At 46.3% G+C, this 22,282-nt stretch overlaps 1 protein-coding gene across 3 annotated transcripts in view; it reads right to left on the reverse strand.

Moving 5' to 3' along the window:
- Positions 1 to 22,282, reverse strand: part of ano10a (anoctamin 10a) — a 128,979-nt gene that overhangs the window by 38,586 nt on the left and 68,111 nt on the right. For 2 of the 3 annotated variants that reach the window (XM_070888928.1, XM_070888936.1), the window contains 2 exons: positions 22,039 to 22,230; positions 8,043 to 8,171 (listed from right to left, as the gene is read on the reverse strand). In XM_070888928.1, coding sequence (XP_070745029.1) covers positions 8,043 to 8,171; positions 22,039 to 22,230 — 321 coding nt within the window. The remainder of the gene's footprint in view (positions 1 to 8,042; positions 8,172 to 22,038; positions 22,231 to 22,282) is intronic. The other variant, XM_070888944.1, reaches the window with a different exon arrangement.

Below are 22,282 nucleotides of genomic sequence, written 5' to 3' on the forward strand. Positions count from 1 at the left end.
TGGGGACAGCATCAAACAAGAAATAAGGATGTGTGCAATAAAGGTACAGCAGTTATCATGGGTGACTTTAATTTACATATATATTGGGCTAACCAAACTGGTAGCAATGCAGTGGAGGAGGATTTCCTGGAGTGTATTAGGGATGGTTTCTTGACCAATATGTCAAGGAACCAACTGGAGAGCTGACCATCCTCGACTGGGTGATGTGTAACGAGAAGGGACTAATTAGCAATCTTGTTGTGCGAGTGACCATAATATGGTAGAATTCTTTATTAAGATGGAGAGTGACACAGTTAATTCAGAAACTAGGGTCCTAAACTTAATGAAAGCTAACTTCGACGGCATGAGGTGCGAATTGGCTAGAATAGACTGGCAAATGTTACTTAAAGGGTTGACGGTAGATAGGCAATGGCAAACATTTATAGATCACATGGATGAACTTCAACAGTTGTACATCCCTGTCTGAAGTAAAAATAAAACAGGAAAGATGGCTCAACCGTGGCTAACAAGGGAAATTAAGGATAGTGTTAGATCCAAGGAAGAGGCATATAAATTGGCCAGAAAAAGCAGCAAACCTGAGGACTGGGAGAAATTTAGAATTCAGCAGAGGAGGACAAAGGGTTTAATTAGGAGGGGGAAAATAGAGTACGAGAGGAAGCTTGCCGGGAACATAAAAACTGACTGCAAAAGCTTCTATAGATATGTGAAGAGAAAAAGATTAGTGAAGACGAACATAGGTCCCTTGCAGTCGGACTCAGGTGAATTAAGAATGAGGAACAAAGAAATGGTAGACCAATTGAACAAATACTTTGGTTCTGTCTTCATGAAGGAAGACATAAATGACGTTCCAAATGTACTAGAGGACCGGGGGTCTAGTGAGAAGGAGGAACTGACGGATATCCTTATTAGGCGGGAAATTGATCGGGTTGAAGGCCGATAAATCCCCGGGACCTGATTGTCTGCATCCCAGAGTAGTTAAGGAGGTGGCCCTAGAAATAGTGGATGCAATGGTGATCATTTTCCAACAGTCTATCGATTCTGGATCAGTTCCTATGGACTGGAGGGTAGCGAATGTAACACCACTTTTTAAAAAAAGGGAGAGAGAAAACGGGTAATTATAGACCGGTTAGTCTGACGTCAGTAGTGGGGAAAATGTTGGGATCAATTATTAAGGATGAAATAGCGGCGCATTTGGAGAGCAGTGACAGGATCGGTCCAAGTCAGCATGGATTTGTGAAAGGGAAATCATGCTTGACAGATCTTCTGCAATTTTTTGAGGATGTAACTAGTAGAGTGGACAAGGGAGAACCAGTGGATGGGTTGTATTTGGACTTTCAAAAGGCATTTGACAAGGTCCCACACAAGAGATTGGTGTGCAAAATCAAAGCACATGGTATTGGGGGTAATGTACTGGTGTGGATAGAGAATTGGTTGGCAGACAGGAAGCAGAGAGTCAGGGTAAACGGGTCCTTTTCGGAATGGGAGGCAGTGACTAGTGGAGTGCCACAGGGCTCTGTGCTGGGACCCCAGCTCTTTACATTACACATTAATGATTTGGATGAAGGAATTGAGTGTAATATCTCCAAGTTTGCAGATGACACTAAACTGGGTGGTGGTGTGAGCTGTGAGGAGGATGTTAAGAGGCTGCAGGGTGATTTGGACACGTTGGGTGAGTGGGCAAATGCATGGCAGATATAGTATAATGTGGATAAATGTGAGGTTATCCACTTTGGTGGCAGAAACACGAGGGCAGAGTATTATCTGAATGGTGGCTGATTAGGAAAAGGGGAGGTGCAACGAGACCTGGGTGTCATGGTTCATCAGTCATTGAAAGTTGGCATGCAGGTGCAGCAGGCAGTGAAGGCGGCAAATGATATGTTGACCTTCATAGCTAGGGGATTTGAGTATAGGAGCCGGGATGGCTTAATGCAGTTGTACAAGGCCATGGTGAGGCCTCACCTGGAATATTGTGTTCAGGTTTGGTCTCCTAATCTGAGGAAGGACGTTCTTGCTATTGAGGGAGTGCAACGAAGGTTCACCAAACCGATTCCAGGGATGGCTGGACTGACATATGAGGAGAGACTGGATCAACTGGGCCTTTATACACTGGAGTTTAGAAGGATGAGAGGGGATCTCATAGAAACATATAAGATTCTGACGGGACGGGACAGGTTAGATGCAGGAAGAATGTTCCCGATGTTGGGGAAGTCCAGAACCAGGGGACACAGTCTTAGAATAAGGGGTAGGCCATTTAGGACTGAGATGAGGAGGAACTTCTTCACTCAGAGAGTTGTTAACCTGTGGAATTCCCTGCCGCTGAGTGTCTTGATGCCAGTTCATTGGATATATTCAAGAGGGAGTTAGATATGGCCTTTACGGCTAAAGGGATCAAGGGGTATGGAGAGAAAGCAGGAAAGGGGTACTGAGGTGAATGATCAGCCATGATCATATTGAATGGTGGTGCAGGCTCGAAGGGCTGAATGGCCTACTCCTGCACCTATTTTCTATGTTTCTAACTTCGGGGGAGTTCGGATGTACTCTGGAGGTCTTTGGAGGTGATGTGAACATCTGAACAAACACCACATCATACTGTGGATGATTGGAATGTAATAGGTGTCTTAGTGGGGACATTCATTCTTTGTGACCAATCGGTGGAAAACAGATAGCTATTGGAATGGGACCTGTCCTTTCTCACCTTCTCTTGATGACCACTTACATGCTGCAGACTCGAGATGGCGGAAGGTACGCTCCACAGCATTATGTGTCCAATGTAAGACGTAACGGACTGATGAGGAGGACCAGATGTTACACCTCCCGCAAGTACAGGGAGAAGCAGTCTTACCGCAACTTGCCCGACACCACCTGCCTTCAGAGACTGAGCTTGCACAAAGAGGTTATCAGTGAGATATGCCAGATCATCAGAGGAGATCTGCAGCCTGCCAGCACCATCAGGACCACACTGTCTGTCGAGGTCAAAGTCACCACGGTACTGTCATTCTACACATCGGGTTCTGTTCAGGCCTCAGCTGGCAACATTTGCGGTATGTCTCAGTATACCACACATTGCTGCAGTAGACAGGTCACTGAAGCCCTGTACACATGCAGGATGGACTTTATCAGCTTCCCTATGACCAGGGATGCTCAGACTGAGAGGACTTTAGGATTCTACCAAATTGCTAACTTCCCCAAGGTGCATCATCATCATCATAGGCAGTCCCTCGGAATCGAGGAAGACTTGCTTCCACTTCTGAAGTGAGTTCTTTGGTGGCTGAACAGTCCAATACGAGAGCCACAGACTTTGTCACAGGTAGGACAGATAGTCGTTGAGGGAAGGGGTGGGTGGGACTGCTTTGCCGCATGCTCTTTCCACTGCCTGCACTTGATTTCTGCATGCTCTCGGCATTGAAACTCGAAGTGCTCAGCGCCCTCCCAGATACACTTCCTCCACTTAGGGAGGTCTTTGGCCAGGGACTCCCTGGTGTCAGTGGGGATGTAGCACTTTATCAGGGAGGCTTTGAGGGTGTCCTTGTAACGTTTCCGCTGCCCATCTTTGGCTCATTTGCCGTGAAGGAGCTCCAAGTAGAGCACTTGCTTTGGGAGTCTCGTGTGGACAATGTGGCCTGCCCAGTGGAGCTGATCGAGTGTGGTCGGTGCTTCAATGCTGGGGATGTAAGGCAAGACAAAGGTCCTCCACCAGCCTGTCCTCGCCGCACAGCACTGCCCCCCAGTCATCAAGATCCACGGCGCAGCCCTGGATACCGTGGACCACTTCCCATATCTTGGGAACCTCCTATCAACAAGAGCAGGCATCGACAACAAGATTCAACACCACCTCCAGTGCATCAGTGCAGCCTTCGGCCGTCTGAGAAAAAGAGTGTTTGAAGACCAGGCCCTCAAAACTGCCACCAATCGCATGGTCTACAGGGCTGTAGTAATACCCTCCCCTCTTGTATGGTTTAGAGACATGGACCATATACAGTCGACACCTCAAGTCGCTGGAAAAATATCACCAACGATGTCTCCACAAGATCCTACAAATCCCCGAGAAGGACAGACACACCAACATCAGCGTCCTCGTCCAGGCTAACATCCATAGCATTGAAGCACTGACCACACTCTATCAGCTCCCCAAGGCGCAGGGAACAATAGACCGCATCGCGATGTGCGTACAGGCATCTTTTCAGGATGCAGAGTTTTCAGGAACCGCAAGGGATTCCACTCCCTGAATGTTCATCTCGTTGTCGACCACCAGCAAATTATACTGGCTGTGAATGCTCAAATTTCCGGGCAGCATCCATGATGCTCACATCCTGCGTGAGAGCACTGTATCTGACTTGTTTAACAATCAGCCACAAGGTCAATGCTGGATGCTTTGGTGACAAAGGATATGGCCTCGCCATCTGGCTGATGACCCCCTGCGTGACACCCACACCGAAGCCGAGAAGCGATACAACGAGAGCCACTCGCAATATCGTGGAGAAAACCACTGGAGTGCTTAAGTAGCGCTTTAGATGCCTGGATTACTCAGGTGAGCTCCAATACCACCTTGAGCAGGTAGCTAAATTCGTGGTGGTGTGCTCCATGCTGCACAACTTGGCTATCAGGAGGGGACAAGAATTGCCTGATGAGTCTGACAGTCCACCTCAGGAGAGAGAGGAAGAGGAGGATGAGGAGGCGGACGCTGACATCAGCCCAGACAATCAGGCTGGCGCTGAAGCCGTGCCCCCGGCCCCCCTGTAGACCGCAGGAAAGGGCCCATAGCTGCAAGACTCTTACGTCAGGAGCACATAAATGAGCACTTTGCCTGAAAGAACGTTGGTGGTATTTACAAGGCTGACACACTGCCGGGAGTGCAGGTCATACATATCAATGGTGGGCATCACCTTATTGACAGTTAAAGTTTAAGTTGATTGAAATTAAGTGTAATTATATCCTTTGATGTTAAGGAATCACCAGTGTTTAGTAACAGTGCAACTATCTGAGCCAATGCGCAACAAGGTTATGTTAAATAAAAAACACTTAAACCGACCATTTGTCTGAAATCATAAGTATATCTGTAAAAACCAACCCCCCCGCTTCTCATCCCCACCTCTACACCTTCCCCTCCTGACTCCAAGCCGCCTGGCTGCTTCATTGGGGGAGGATGACGGCCGAAGCGCTGCTTGGATGGATACGGGAGAGGACGGTCCCGAGGTGGGAACGTGCTCCGAACCAGCAAGATGTTGCTCCTGGCTCTCATGTGTCATTGGTAATGGAGTTGCGGCACCTTGGGGTGCAGTGCCGCGCTCCAGGACCACTGGGAGCCCTCTGCCACCAGTGTTCCTGGCTACCAGCTCCAGGGCCTCCTCCATCCCTTCCATGTTATATCTTATTTGTTGGACAAAAACTCGGTGGCAACTATGTTCTTGGTGTTTTGTAGGCTTTTTGCTGCTGGTGAATCTCCCTCGTGCCTCCCACAACAGCCAAACAAGCACACACCACAGCCACACACATTTCAGACCCTCTCTGCTCCCTCTCTCTCGGTTTCCTCTTCTGTGCATGTAATGATGACCCCGACCTCCTGAATCGCAGGAAACGAGCGTTGCCATGCCGTTGCTAAGGACGGTGACACTTTACGGCAGAAGGTCAGAGAGATTTAACGCTAACCCTCATTTTAGATCGTTCGTGGTAACGCCCAATTTTTAAAATGGAGACTAGAGGCTTTGAAAATGGGCGACAAGCCGGCGACCTGAAAACCCATTTTTACCGCCCACGCCGGAAATACTGCCCATTTTTGGGCGGTCTGCACAAAAGTGTAAAATCTAGTCCTAAAGTTTTTAGTTAAGATCACTTGCAAACTTTTAAACTTGTAAATTTACATCACTTACAAAAAACTTTAAATTTGAGAACAGTAACAACAATAATAACTACAGCAGCAGCAAAGAAAGGCTGCACCCATCTCTCCTCCACCTTATTCTAAGACCGCCCACTGCGCTTTGTCTTGGTGACTCCATCCCTGCCCACAGGCGGTGACACAGCGCTTCTCGAGTTGGTACCAAGCTTATTCTTTCGAACATCTCAGGTAATGCGCACTTCTTGATGGGGGGCGTGGGCAGGTGGCAATGTGGAAGGCCCGGCTTGGGCCTGGTCTGGGGATTGGCGTGGGAGTGGCAGTTGATTCTGTCAACAGCCGCAGGGTCTGGGCGTGTTCCCTTATTGCAGCAGCTACCTCAGACATTCCCTCCCTCATGTGCCCAGACAGCGTCTCAACTACCTGCAACATTCCCTCCCTCATGTTCACCGACAGTGTTCCCATTTGTCCTGAGAGTGTTGTTACTTCTCCCAACAGTCCCGATACCACATCACCCACCCACTAATGGTTTCCAGGAGTGATCGCATAAGGTCAATGCTCTCCCCACTCATTGCCATCATCTGAACCACATCTGTTAGATCCTCAGGAGAAGGGTCGAGCTCTCCTTCCCCTCCTCACCCTGGGTGTGGTTCGCTGCACCCCACTGGAACCCGCAGCCTCGGACTGTGTGAAACCATGGAATGTCCCAACAGTCGTACCACTCAGAAAGGGGGCTGGCACCTCAATGGGCGGCATCTGCACCTCCTCTAGAGTGAGTACAACCTTCATCCTCCCCTAACCCCCCCCCCCATGCTCTTGGTCTGGAAGGTGTGATAGGACGATGTTCTCCTCTTCAGGCTCACTGCATTTGAATCTTCTTCTGCATCGGCTTCAGCCTCGTCAGGGTTGGCTTCAAGTTCTGCAAAATATAACAGAACAGACAAGTGGTTAGCAGCAGAGGAGGGGGCAGGGTGGATGGCATGAGTAGGCTCACACAGCGCAGGCAGCAGGCTGATTTGAAGGACCACGATGAATGATAGCACATTGCATCAACCGAAGCGTAGCTGACGGAGACATCCCCATGAACTGAAGCATGGCTAGCCCGCGCAGTACTTAACCTTCAGCAAAGCCAGAATGTGGAATTTGCAGGACTTACCCTCTCCCTTAAGTGTGGGTCCAGCTTGTGCAGTGGTGGTTGCTTTTCTCCAGGCAAGACCCATCAAAGCAGCGACCCTGCCTTCCAAGGGGGTTAGTGAGTGCAGAATTGCCGGGTCTCCTCCTGTTCAAGTTCTTGCACTGAAGTTGTGTGCCACCTTCCTCTGCAAAGATGAAAATATAACTTTTTAGAGAGGGTGTCTTTCTGCTGGGTGGGACAATACAGATGGTCACATTTACAATTGCAATTCCATTGAATAAATGAAAATATCACTTACACTAACTACTTGGCCAAGGTTCTGCCACTTATTTTTGCACTGGCCTCCAGACCTCGGGGTGGTCACCATTGCACAGTAATCTTCTGCAAGTTGGTTCCAGCATTTCTTAATTTCTTTTGGTGAAACTTTTGTGTGACCTCTGCTAATGTCCAACTCGAGCCATCTGGCCTCAATTACAGTAACCAATGCCTCCACTTCCTCTTGAGAAATTCTTGGTCCTTGAGCCGTGTTGCATATTGTATTGCAGTTCCGATATTTTCCACTGAGAATGAAAGTTTTCACACATAACTGGCTCTTTAAAAATGTCCGAATGCAGACCGAGAGGTGTAGTGGGCTTGTGCGTCCATAACAGTCACGTCAAAGACGTCTTTTTTTTTCTTTCGTGCATGTGCATGAAGGTGAGGCATCCTTTTTAAAGGCGCAGACATTAGGCTCCACCCCCCGAAGCTAAAGGATAGGCTAATTTCAAAAATAAGGAAACTTACAAGTTATTTTTTTGGCGTGGACGAGCCCCTAAAAAATGGGCATAAGTCTTGAAATACGTCAAAAAATGACATTGGGGAAAATTGAGCCCAATATATATAACAGGATGTATTGTACCTTGCTGACAAGGTTATGCAAATCAAATAAAACCAACTGTTCAATGCGAAGACCAACTAATTCTTACAGAAGCATGTTACAAGATTAAGCATGAGAGGAGGGGGAAAGAGGTTCCTCAGTTAATACATAATGGATATTCAATCCCATTGAAGTCTGCTAGATGCAAATGTTTGACTTACCTCTATACCCACAACTAACAGGAAAAGCTGTATACTGTTTCCCTGAAAAAGCCCCTTTACTGGGGGCGACATCCCAATCAGTGCACAGTTGGTCATCACTGAGATAACTCCCATAGTTTCAAAGGCCAACTATATAAAAACAAAAGTACATAGGGTTTTTCTCAATGAAAGCTCATTATAGCAAATCAGAAAAACAAATGCATTCAAGTTACTTTGAGATCACATGGACTAAAATCAGTTAGCAAAATATTTAAAATAATGAACTTTGTGAAGATGAGAATGTTTTGTCCAAAAATGATTCCCACACACAAAGATTTCCAGTATAACAAATAATAACTTAAAGATAATCAATCACTCAAAAATGAACTAATAAATCATAAACCTTTCTTATAAGTTGAAATCGAAACAGAAGTTTATGAAAATTCTCCAGCCCCAAAACAACTGATCAACAACAACTCCAGAACTTCGGTCTAATCTTACACCAACTTTATATCCACCCTTGTCATGCCAACCTCGTATCTCCCCATTACATGCCAACCTCGTATCTACCCATTACATGCCAACCTCGTGTCTCCCCATTACGTGCCAACCTCGTGTCTACCCATTACATGCCAACCTCGTGTCTACCCATTACATGCCAACCTTGTGTCTACCCACTATGTATAAAAGGTGCATGTTCACTTATTAGTTTCTCCTTCTGTTTTTAACTCTTGGTATCATCATCGGCAGTCCCTCGGGATCGAGGAAGACTTGCTTCCACTCTTAGCATGAGTTCTTATGTGGCTATACAGTCCAATACGAGAACCACATTTTCTGTCACAGGTGGAACGGATAGTCGTTGAGGGAAAGGCTGGGCATGGAGTCTGGTTTGCCGCACGCTCCTTCTGCTGCCTGTGCTTGATTTCTGCATGCTCCCGGCAGCGATACTCGAGGAACTCAGCGCCCTCCCGAATGCACTTCCTCCACTTAAGGCGGTCTATGACCAAGGACTTCCAGGTATCAATGGGGATGTCGCACTTTATCAGGGAGGTTTTGAGGGTGTCCTTGTAACGTTTCCTCTGCCTGCCTTTGGCTCATTTGCCATGGACGCGTTCCGAGTAGAGCGCTTGCTTTGGGAGTCTCATGTCTGGCATGCGAACTATGTGGCCTGCCCAGCAGAGCTGATCAAGTGTGGTCAGTGCTTCAATGCTGGGGATGTTGGCCTGGACGAGGATGCTAATGTTGGTGCATCTGTCCTCCCAGGGGATTTGTGAAGACATCACTGGTGGTATTTCTCCAGCGACTTGAGGTGTCTACTGTACATGGTCCACGTCTCTGAGCCATACAGGAGGGCGGATATTACTACGGCTCTGTAGACCATGAGCTTGGTGACAGTTTTGAGGGACTGATCTTCAAACACTTTTTTCCTCAGGCGGCCGAAGGCTGCACTGGCACACTGGAGGCAGTGTTGGATCGCATCATCAATGTCTGCTCTTGTTGATAGGAGGCTCCCAAGATAGGGGAAGTGGTCCACGTTGTCCCGGACCACGCCGTGGATCTTGATGTTTGGCAGGCAGTGCTGTGCGGCGAGGACAGGCTAGTGTAGGACCTTTGTCTTGCTAATGTTTAGCATAAGGCCCATGCATAAGGCCCTAGCATAACGTCGACTATGTCCTGGTGTTCAGCCTCTGTGTGTGCACAGACGCAGGCATCATCCGCGTACTGTAGCTCGACGACAGAGGTTGGGGTGGTCTTGGACCTGGCCTGTAAACGACAAAGGTTGAACAGATTCCCACTGGTTCTGTAGTTTAGCTCCAATCCAGCGGGGAGCTTATCAACTGTGAGGTGGAGTATGGCAGCGAGGAAGATTGAGAAGAGGGTTGGGGCGATGATGCAGCCCTGCTTTGACCCCGGTCCGGGCATGAATTGGGTCTGTGATGGATCCGTTGGTAAGGATCACGGCTTGCATGTCGTCGTGGAGCAGGCGGAGTATGGTGACATACTTTTGGGGGCATCCAAAACGGAGGAGGATGCTCCATAGACCCTCGCGGTTGACCGTGTCAAAGGCCTTTGTAAGGTCGAAGGCGGCCGTGTATAAGGGCAGGCGCTGTTCCCTGCAAAAATCATGTCCGTTGTGCCCCAGAGGGGACGAAATCCACACTGCGACTCCGGGAGGAGCTCCTCGGCCACGGGGAGAAGACGATTGAGGAGAACTCTAGCGACGACTTTCCCAGTGGTTGATAGCAGGCAGATTCCTCTGTAGTTGCCGCAGACGGACTTGTCCCCTTTTTTTAAAGATGGTCACGATCACTGCATCTCTAAGATTGGTATAATCATGTAACGGATAGTTGTGACAGTATTCACACACACGTGGGACTTTTAAGGTTGTAAAAGGGATACTTCGAGTCGCTCAGTCAGTGCAGCTCCATGGAGCATTCAAGGTAGAAGTGGTCCAGATTAATGAAATTACTGGTGTTTGTCTCCCAAATCAATAACATATGATCGTTTTATGTCCATTGAACGCAGCTCGAAACTGATGGAGAGTCTCATTTTAAAGTTTAAACTCAAGGGGCTACAAAGCGTAAAAACCCTCAAATTTGAATAATCTAACAAGTAACGCATACCAACTGGACCAATTCAGTTCGTTCACAAATTTAATTTTGAAGATAGCCTGTTCCATCACTAGTATTTTGAACAAAAAACGTTTTATTTACATTAACCATGCTCTTGCAAAAACTGGTCATCCATCATTGTTAGGACAAGAAAGATTTCCTCACAGTACATAACTACTTTGAAAGCTAAGTTACAACATACAACTCTTCAAAGAAATTTTAAAAATACATGCATACGTCACATAACAAAGGTTTAAAGCTCGAAGGCCTCTAGATAATAACCATTCTAAGCTAAAAATGCAGGATTTATTAGTATCTTGTATGCAGGGTCTACGTTTACACAATAGGTTCCTGCTGGTGGTGCTATTGAGTTATGCAGCATCATTTGTATAAATAGACCTTGGATATTCTCTGAATAATATAAATCTTTATGGAGTTCCAGGTGTGTGGAGAGGCTTGGGAAGTGCGTCGCTTAGGCCTATAAAAAGGCCCAACGCGTGGGAGAGGCTCGGGAGTTCCAGGTGCGTGGAGAGGCTCGGGAGGTGCGTCGCTGAGGCCTATAAAAAGGTCCAACGCGTCGGAGAGGCTCGGGAGTTCCAGGTGCGTGGAGAGACTCGGGAGGTGCGTCGCTGAGGCCTATAAAAAGGCCAAACGCGTCGCTGAGGCTCGGGAGTTCCAGGTGCATGGAGAGAGTCAGGAGGTGCGTTGCTGAGGCCTATAAAAAGGCCAAACGCGTCGCTGAGGCTCGGGAGTTCCAGGTGCATGGAGAGAGTCAGGAGGTGCGTTGCTGAGGCCTATAAAAAGGCCAAACGCGTCGCTGAGGCTCGGGAGTTCCAGGTGCGTGGAGAGGCTTGGGCGGTGCGTCGCTGAGGCTCGGGAGTTCCAGGTGCGTGGAGAGGCTCGGGAGGTGCGTCGCTTAGGCCTATAAAAAGGTCCAACGCGTCAGAGAGGCTTGGGAGTTCCAGGTGCGTGGAGAGACTCGGGAGTTCCAGGTGCGTGGAGAGACTCGGGAGGTGCGTCGCCGAGGCCTATAAATAGGCCAAACGCGTCGCTGAGGCTCGGGAGTTCCAGGTGCGTGGAGAGGCTTGGGCGGTGCGTCGGAGAGGCTCGGGAGTTCCAGGTGCGTGGAGAGGCTTGGGAGGTGCATCCCTGAGGCTAGCCGGTGCAACTACAGGGAGAAGGCAAAAAAGAAGTAGAAAGAAATCGAAAGGTGACATCACAGCCAAAGGGGTAAGTGATTGGCTGGTGATTGGTAAGTAGTTTTTCTTTTTCTTTCTTTATCAGTAACCTTTTAACATTGTTGTTGCCCAATTAAGTTAATCCAAGGGTTAAGTCATGGCAGGAGAGCTCGGACACATGTTATGTTCCTCCTGTACTATGTGGGAACTCAGGGACGCTTCCGGTGTCCCTGACGACTACGTGTGCGGGAAGTGCATTCGCCTGTAGATCCTGACAGACCGCATTGCGGCACTGGAGCTGTGGGTGGATTCACTCTGGGGCATCCACGATGCTGAGAATGACGTGAATAGCACGTTTAGCGAGTTGGTCACACCGCAGGTAAAGGGTACACATCCAGATAGGGAACGGGTGACCAACAGGAAGATCAGTGCAAGGAAGGTAGTGCAGGGGTCCCCTGCGCTCATCCCCCTGCAAAACAGATACACCGCTTTGGGTACTGTTGAGTGGGATGACTCGTCAGGGGAAGGCAGCAGCAGCCAACTTCATGGCACCGTGGGTGGTTCTTCTGCACAGGAGGGCAGGAAAGAGAGTGGGAGAACGAGAGTGATAGGGGATTCAATTGTAAGGGGAAGAGATAGGCATTTCTGCAGCCGCAACCGAGACTCCAGGATGGTATGTTGCCTCCCTGGTGCAAGGGTCAAGGATGTTTCAGAGCGGTTACAGGACATTCTGAAAAGGGTGGGTGAACAGCCAGTTGTCGTGGTGCATATAGGTAAAAAACAAGATGAGGTCCTACGAGACGAATTTAGGGAGCTAGGAGCTAAATTAAAAAGTAGGACCTCAAAAGTAGTAATCTCAGGATTGCTACCAGTGCCACGTGCTAGTCAGAGTAGGAATCGCAGAATAGCTCAGATTAATACGTGGCTTGAGGAGTGGTGCACAAGGGAGGGATTCAAATTCCTGGGACATTGGAACTGGTTCTGGGGAAGGTGGGACCAGTACAAACCGGATGGTCTGCACCTGGGCAGGACCGGAACCAATGTCCGAGGGGGAGTGTTTGCTAGTGCTGTTGGGGAGGAGTTAAACTAATATGACAGAGGGATGGGAACCTATGCAGGGAGGCAGAGGGAAATAAAAGGGAAACAGAGGCAAAAGATAGAAAGGAGAATAGTAAAAGTGGAGGGCAGAGAAACCCAAGGCAAAAAACAAAAAAGGCCACATTACAGCAAAATTCTAAAGGGGCAAAGTGTGTTTAAAAAGACAAGCCTGAAGGCTCTGTACCTCAATGCGAGGAGTATTCGGAATGAGGTGGACGAATTAACTGCGCAGATAGCAGTTAATGGATATGCTGTAGTTGGCATCATGGAGACATGGCTCCAGGGTAACCAAGGCTGGGAACTCAACATCCAGTGGTATTCAACATTTAGGAAGGATAGACAGAAAGGAAAAATAGGCAGGGTGGCGTTGCTGGTTAAAGAGGAAATAAATGCAATTAATGATGTGGAATCGGTATGGGTGGAGCCAAGGAATACCAAAGGGCAGAAAACACTGTTGGGAGTTGTGTACAGGCCACCAACAGTAGTAGTGAGGTTGGGGACTGCAACAAACAAGAAATAAGGGATGTGTGCAATAAAGGTACAGCAGTTATCATGGGCGACTTTAATTTACATATAGATTGGGCTAACCAAACTGGTCGCAATGCGGTGGAGGAGGATTTCCTGGAGTCTATTAGGGATGGTTTTCTTGACCAATATGTCGAGGAACCAACTAGAGAGCTGGCCATCCTAGACTGGGTGATGTGTAATCAGAAGGGACTAATTAGCAATCTTGTTGTGCGAGGACCCTTGGGAAAGAGTGACCAGAATATGGTAGAATTCTTTAGTAAGGTGGCAAGTGACACAGTTAAATCAGAAACTAGGGTCCTGAACTTAAGGAAAGCTAACTTCAATGGCATGAGGCGTGAATTGGCTAGAATAGACTGGCAAATGATACTGAAAGGATTGACGGTGGATAGGCAATGGCAAACATTTATAGATCACATGGATGAACTTCAACAATTGTACATCCCTGTCTGGAGTAAAAATAAAACAGGGAAGGTGGCTCAAGGGAAATTAAGGATATAAATTGACTAGAAAAAGCAGCATACCTGAGGACTGGGAGAATTTTGTAATTCAGCAGAGGAGGACGAAGGGTTTAATTAGAAGGGGGAAAATAGAGTATGAGAGGAAGCTTGCTGGGAACATAAAAACTGATTGCAAAAGCTTCTATAGATATGTGAAGAGAAAAAGATTAGTGAAGACAAACGTAGGTCCCTTGCAGTCAGATTCAGGTGAACAAAGAAATGGCAGACCAGTTGAACAAATACTTTGGCTCTGTCTTCACGAAGGAAGACACAAATAACTTCCGGAAATACTAGGGGACCGAGGGTCTAGTGAAAAGGAGGAACTGAAGTATATCCTTATTAGGCGGGAAATTGTGTTAGGGAAATTGATGGGATTGAAGGCTGATAAATTCCCAGGGCCTGATAGGCTGCATCCCAGAGTACTTAAGTGGCCGTAGAAATAGTGGACGCATTGGTGATCAATTTCCAACAGTCTATCGACCCTGGATCAGTTCCTATGGACTGGAGGGTAGTTAATGTAACACCACTTTTTAAGAAAGGAGGGAGAAAGAAAACGGGTAATTATAGACCGGTTAGCCTGACATCAGTAGTGGGGAAAATGTTGGAATAAATTATTAAAGATGAAATAGCAGCACATTTGGAAAACAGTAACAGGATCTGTCCAAGTCAGCATGGATTTCTGAAAGGGAAATCATGCTCGACAAATCTTCTATAATTTTTTGAGGATGTAACTGGTAGAGTGGACAAGGGAGAACCAATGGATGTGGTGTATTTGGACTTTCAAAAGGCTTTTGACAAGGTCCCACACAAGAGATTGGTGTGCAAAATTAAAGCACATAGTATTGTGGGTAATCTCTTGACATGGATAGAGACTGGTTGGCAGACAGGAAGCAGAGAGTCGGGATAAACGGGTCCTTTTCAGAATGGCAGGCAGTGACTTGTGGGGTGCCGAAGGGCTCAGTGCTGGGACCCCAGCTATTTACAATATACATTAATGATTTAGATGAAGGAATTGAGTGTAATATCTCCAAGTTTGCAGATGACACTAAACTGAGTGGTGGTGTGAGCTGTGAAGAGGACGCTAAGAGGCTGCAGGGGACTTGGACAGGTTAGGTGAGTGGGCAAACGCATTGCAGATGCAGTATAAATGTGAGGTTATCCACTTTGGTGGCAAAAACACGAAGGCAGAATATTATCTGAATGGCAGCACATTAAGAAAAGGGGAGGTGCAACGAGACCTGGGTGTCATGGTACATCAGTCATTGAAAGTTGGCATGCAGGTACATCAGGCAGTGAAGAAGGCAAATGGTATGTTGGCCTTCATAGCTCAGGGATTTGAGTATAGGAGCAGGGTGGTCTTACTGCAGTTGTACAGGGCCTTAGTGAGGCCTCACCTGGAATACTGTGTTCAGTTTTGGTCTCCTAATCTGAGGAAGGACGTTCTTGCTCTTGAGGGAGTGCAGTGAAGGTTCACCAAACTGATTCCCGGGATGGCAGGACTGACTTATGAGGAGAGACTGGATCGACTGGGCCTGTATTCACTGGAGTTTAGAAGGATGAGAGGGGATCTCATAGAAACATATAAAATTCTGACAGGACTAGACAGGTTAGATGCAAGAAGAATCTTCCCACTGTTGGGGAAGTTCAGAACCAGGGGACATCGTCTAAGGATAAGGGGTAAGCCATTTAGGACCGAGATGAGGAGAAACTTCTTCACTCAGAGAGTTGTTAACCTGTGGAATTCCCTACCACAGAGAGTTGTTGATGCCATTTCATTGGATATATTCAAGAGGGAGTTAGATATGGCCCTTACAGCTAAAAGGATCAAGGGGTATGGAGAGAAAGCAGGAAAGGGGTACTGAGGTGAATGATCAGCCACAATCTTATTGAATGGTGGTGCAGGCTCGAAGGCCTACTCCTACACCTATTTTCTATGTTTCTAGATTGTAAATAGTTGGGGTCCCAGCATTGATCCCTGCGACACCCCACTAATTACTGATTGCCAACCCGAGAATGACCCATTTATCCCGACTCTGTTTCTGTTAGTTAGCCAATCCTCTATCCATGCTAATATATTACCCCCAACAGTGTCAGACCGGGTAAGGACGGCAGATTTCCTTCCCTAAAGGGCATTAGTGAACCAGTTGGGTTTTTACAATACAGTAGTTTCATGATCACCATTACTGATGCTAGCTTTTTATTCCAGGTTTATTAATTAACTGAATTTAAATTCGCCAACTACCATGGTGAGATTTGAACTTGCATCTCCAGATTGTTAGTCTCGGCCTCTGGATTACTAGCCCTGTAACATAACCATTATGCTACCCTGGATAGGCAAAGGCACACACAAGGCAGTCATTAAGGGTGATTAGTTCATTTTTTTGATGTAATATTGGATGGATAGATGGTTAAAGTTTTATTGTAATGTTTATTTTTTGTGGTGGTCTGCAGCGGTTCAAGTAGGTGGCTCATCACCACCTTCGAGGGCACATAGTTTTTAATCTGGTTTTTGCCTCTCCCAGGAGATCACATGGCTCTGGTTGGGGTGGAGTGTAGAATGTTTCAGTATAAGTGGTGTCATAGTTGTGCGAGGCGGACTGATTTGGGCTGGATGCTCTTTGCCTTTCCGTCATTGTTCACAGGTTCATATGTAACCTTTAGGGCTGCTGACCAAGGGCCATGCTGCTCTGTCGGCCGGCGTGGACACGATGGGCCAAAATGGCCTCCTTCTGCGCTATAAATGTCTATGTTTCTAATTAGGGATGGGCAATAAATGCTGACCTTGCCAGTGACGTCCACATCCCGTGAACGAATAAATTAAGGGAGATAAAAGAGAGACAGAAAAAGTTTAAACATTTTTTTTTAAAATCACTAATTAACTCCATGCTTGCAAAATTTAATTTGGGGGGCCACAGAGGTTGTCTGGCAGTAATGATCAATTATCACTTACTCCTGAAATCACCAGCCCTAAATTATTATGGCATCTTTAGTGGGGAACTAGTGGGCAAGTAACCCAAGTTCACACCATTGCATGCCTTTCAATGCTAAGTCTATCGGCGAAATAGTGTAGTATTGTTGAAATATGAAGTAGTTGTAGTAAGAACCTGTAGTAATATAACAGTGCTAGTTTTTACCATTTAACCAAAGAGTGTGTTATTTAAGAATGACTTGTAGACTATGCTATAGGATACATGAAACAATTGACTCTAAAGCTAATGCTTGTTTCCACCTGAAGGATTGCGATCCTGAACAATCCAGTTCCAGTAGTTTTTTTTTTATTCGTTCATGGGATGCAAGCATCACTGGCAAGGTCAGCATTTATTGCTCATCCGTAATTGCCCTTGAGAAGATGGTGGTGAGTCGCCTTCCTGAACCGTTGGCAGTCCGTGTGACGAAGGTGCTCCCACATTGCTGTTAGGGATGGAGTTCCAGGATTGTGACCCAGCGACGATGAAGGAGCGGCGATATACTTACATGTCAGGATGGTGTTGGGACTTGGAGAGGAGCGTGGAGGTGGTGGTTTTCCCATGAGCCTGCTGCCCTTGTCCTTCTAGGTAGTCGAGGTCGCGGGTTTGGGAGGTGCTGCCACAGAAGCCTTGGCAAGTTGCTGCAGTGCATCTTGTAGATGGTACATACTGCATTTTTGTGGAGAAGGAGCGGCGAGAGATCGTGGCGGAGGTGCAGCAAATGGGGTACGGGGCCCAGAAGAGCCGAGGGCCATGGGGTAGCACAGGTCAGCCCACACTGCGATGTGTGTGCGCACTGGGTCCGTGCAGCAGAGCAGGTCTCAAGTCGTCCTGGTTAACCCTTGCCACTGGATAAAGGCCTAGCTCCGTCAAGCCCATGTGGTGACTGATGTGCAATGGTCACCACACGTTAAAAAAATCCACACACAGGCATCTTCCACCCCTCGAGTTAAGGACTGGAATATCGGTCCTTCATTGAAACATCTGCAAACTCATTCCATTTGGTGTGGAAGCAAGTCATCCTCGTTCAAGGGACCGCCTATGATGACTATCGGCGAGGACTGCAACAGTACACCCTGTGGAGGAGCGGGGTATTTCTGACAGCAACTTCATATTTCCACGTTTAAATGCGCGTGAGGACACCAGAAGTTGCTGCCGATTTATTCCATAATAATGGTGAGTGCTGTTAGCCTCACTGTTATTCCTATTGCAAAATCTGGACCAATTCATTAAAATCAGACCTCTGTGCAATTGGATTTACTTGGTCGGACAGCAATTAACTCAGGAAGTGCAGTGTGATAACTTTCATTTATATAGCGCCTTAGGTAGAAAGAGGGATGAGGTCCTGCAGGCAGAGTTTAGGGAGCTAGGAGACATACTAAAAAGCAGGACCTCAAAAGGTAGTAATCTCCAGATTATTCCCGGTGCCACGTGCGATTGAGTACAGAAATAGGAGGATAGAGCAGATGGAAAGTTGGTGCAGGGAGGGAGGGCTTTGGGACAGTTTCTGGGGGAGGTGGGACCTGCACAAGCCGGATCGGTTGCACCTCAACAGAGCTGCGATCAATCTCCTCGCGGTGGGGGGTTTGCTTGTGCTGTTGGAGATGATTTAAACTAGCATGGCAGGGGGATGGGAAACTGAAAATAGATTCAGTAGGGAGAGAAGAAAAACTGAAATTGGTAAAAAAAACGTAGAAAGTAATTTAGAAAGACAGAGGAAACAAGGAGGTTTGTCTGTACTAAATGGTATATACTTCAATGGAAGGAGTATAGCGAACAAGGCAGATAAGTTGAGAGCACAGTTAGACACTTGGGACTATGATATTATAGCTATTAGAGACATGGCTAAAAGAGAGGCAGGTATGGCAGCTCAGCATTCCTGGTTAATAGGATTTTCAGATGGGAGAGAGAGGCGGGTAAAAAGGGAGGGGGCGTTGCGGTATTGATTAAACAAACTATTACAGCTGTGATGAGGGATGATATGTTGGAGGGATCATCAAATGAGGCCATATGGGTCGAATTGAAAAACAAAAAATGGGCGATCACACTGCTGGAAGTGTTCTATAGACCCCCAAAAAGTGAGAGGGAGATAGAAGAGCAAATATGTAGACAAATTTCTGAGAAGGGCAGTAACAGTAGGGGATTTCAATTACCCCAATATTAACTGGGATAAAATTAGTGTGAAGGGTATAGAGGGTGCGGAATTCTAAAATGCATTCAGGAGAACTTTTTTAGCCAGTATGTAGCAAGTCCAACAAGGGCTTAGTTTTAGTGAATGAAGCTGGGAGGTGGAAGGCGCAATGAGACAGCATTTTGGTGCTATTAACCATAATTCAGTTAGATTTAAAGTAGTTATGGAAAAGGACAAGGATAGACAAGGAATATAAGTTCTAAATTGGGGAAAAGCAAATTTTGCTAAGCTGAGATGGGACTTAGCCATAATGAACTGGAAACAGCTACTTGAAGGTAAATCAGTGTCAGAGCAGATAAAATGTATCCCAGGCTGTTGAGAAACAAAAGAGGAAATAGCAGAGGCTCTGATAATCATTTTCCAATCCTCTCTGGCTTCAGGTGTGGTGCTGGAGGACTGGAGGACTGCTAATGTGGTTCCTTTGTTTAAAAAGAGAGAAATGGATTTATCGAGTAATTACAGGCCAGTCAGCCTAACCTCGGTGGTGGGAAAATTATTGGAAAGAATTCTGAGGGACAGGATAAATCTTCATTTAGAAAGACACGGATTAATCAAGGATAGTCAGCAAGGATTTGTTAAGGGAAGGTCGGGTCTAACAAACGATTGAATTTTTTGAGGTGGCAACAAGGAGGGTAGATGAGGGTAGTGCATTTGATGTAGTGTATATGGATTTTAGCAAGGCTTTTGATAAGGTTCCACATGGCAGACTGGTCATGAAAGTAAAAGCCCATGGGATCCAGGGCAAAGTGGCAAGTTGGCTCAGAGGCAGGAAGCAGAGGGTAATGGTCCAAGGAATACAAACCCAGCCTGTCCAATCTTTCCTCATAGCTAAGAAGGCTGTTTCCAGTGGGGTCCCACAGGGCTCAGTACTAGGTCCCTTGCTTTTTGTGGTGTACATTAAGAAATTTGCAGATGATACTAAAATCGGCTGTGTGACTGATCATGAAGAAGAAAGCTGTAGACTGCAGGAAGATATCAATAAACTGGTCAGGTGGACAGAATAGTGGCAAATGGAATTCAATCCGGAGAAGTGTGATGTAATGCATTTGGGGAGAGCTAACAAGGAAAAGGAATACACATTAAATGGTAGGACACTGAAGTGTAGAGGAACAAAGGGACCTTGAAGTGCATGTCCACAGATCCCTGAAGGTAGCAGGCCAGGTAGATAAGGTAGTTAAGGCATATGGAATGCTTGCCTTTATTAGCCGAGGCATAGAATACAAGAGCGGGGGAAGTTATGCTTGAACTGTATACAACACTAGTTCAGCCACAACTAGAGTACTGCATGCAGTTCTGGTCACCATATTACAGGAAAAATGTGATTGTACTTGAGAGGGTACAGAGGAAATTTACGAGGATGCCAGGAGTAGGGAATCTTAGCAATGAGGAAAGATTGGATAGACTGGGTTTGTTTTCCTTGGAATAAGGAGGTTGAGGGGAGACCTTATTGAGTTGTATAAAATTATGAGGGGCCTAGATAAAGTGGCTAGGAAGGACCTATTTCCCTTAACAGCAGGGCAAAAACCAGGGGGCATAGATTTAAAGTAATTGGTAGAAAGTTTAGAGGGGATTTGAGGGGAAATTTCTTCACCCAGAGGGTTGTGGGGGTCTGGAACTCACTGCCTAAAAAGGCGGTAGAGGCAGAAACCCTCACCACATTTAAAAAGTACTTGGATGTGCACTTGAAGTGCAGTAACCTACAAGGCTACGGACCAAGAGCTGGAAAGTGGGATTAGGCTGGATAGCTCTTTGTTGGCCGGCACAGACACGATGGGCCGAAATAGCCTCCTTTCGTGCTGTAACTTTCCATGATTCCTCCTTTTCCATTTTACCTATCTTTTCTAAAAGTTAAGTATCCCAGAATATTTAGTTCCCAAGAATTAGCTTCCATAAAACTTACATTCAAAGTTCACTGATCTCCATCTTAAACAGATGCATATATCAGTATAAATTATACTTGTCCAGTTCCTAAAATCTCATCTGTGTACATACTGAGCCATACAGATCAGAAAAATCGCAATTTCAATCCCTGGTCTGTGGTAAGTTAGCTGGTGTTAGCTGGGCTTCTGACAGGGGTGCAGCAAATCAATTTAAGAGCTAGTGGCAGAGAAGTTCACATTCTGACCACATGTATGCAAATAATTTTTTCTAACAATGGCAGCTTGTATTTACCAATCGCCTTAAAGGTAGTAAAATCTCCCATGGCGCTTCGCAAGAGTGTTACGAAACAAAATTGGACACCAAGCCACATAAGGAGATATTCGGACAGATCACCAAAAGCTTGGTCAGAAAGGTAAGTTTTAAGGAGCATCTTAAAGGAGGTTTTCTTTGTGATTATCTTAAATGTGTACCCCTTCACTGTCCAATCTATCGCTGTTGCAAGTTGTTAAATACTTCATCATAACAGCAGCAGAATTCATAAATTCTTTTAAAAGGGAACTATTGCTTGAAAAAGAGGACTATTAAAGGATGTGAGGAGAAAGCAGGAGAGTGGGATTATATAGGATGGTTCATTTGAAGAAAAATACCAGCACAGAATTGATGGGCTAAGTGGCCTATTACTGTGCTGGAAATATTGGATCATTCCATGAAAAGGCCTTAGTCAAAATACTGCAACAGAAACACAGAACCACCATTTAGGAACATACCGGAGAAAAGCTTTCTCAGATATCAAAGTGAATGCTGATAACAAGAGATGAAAAGGAACGAAAAATATGAAGCAATTCAAGACAGATTTATAGGGAAAATCACCCAAGCTGTAATGCAGGGAAATGCTTTTCAAAAGTTAATGAGATTTCCTTATGGTAGAAAACAGATAACATCCCTCTTTGTGTGGAGATTGAACAAAAAGAAAAATAAGATAGTCATCGCACTATTTCCCATTTAGGTAGCAAGGTACTCACTCACAAGTTGAAATGAAAACAGAACAGGCAAGAACTCTGCTTACCAGCCAAACTCCTATGTCAGCTGCAGGCTCAGAGAACGGCCTTTTGAAGACACGACACATTTTCAGGGCATCAGAGAAGACTTCTGCGACGTTGTTCAAAACTGCCAATATAGCTGCCAGTGGATAGACACACGAGAAAAGACTGACATAGCCAAACTGCTGAAATAATTCCAAGTAATCATCAAAGGTTCCCTATGAGAGACAGGGGGGGAAAAACAATTTAAAAACTCTCAATTTTAAAACA

This window comes from Pristiophorus japonicus, chromosome 1, assembly GCF_044704955.1.
Source record: "Pristiophorus japonicus isolate sPriJap1 chromosome 1, sPriJap1.hap1, whole genome shotgun sequence".
In the NCBI taxonomy this organism is placed as follows: domain Eukaryota; kingdom Metazoa; phylum Chordata; class Chondrichthyes; family Pristiophoridae; genus Pristiophorus; species Pristiophorus japonicus.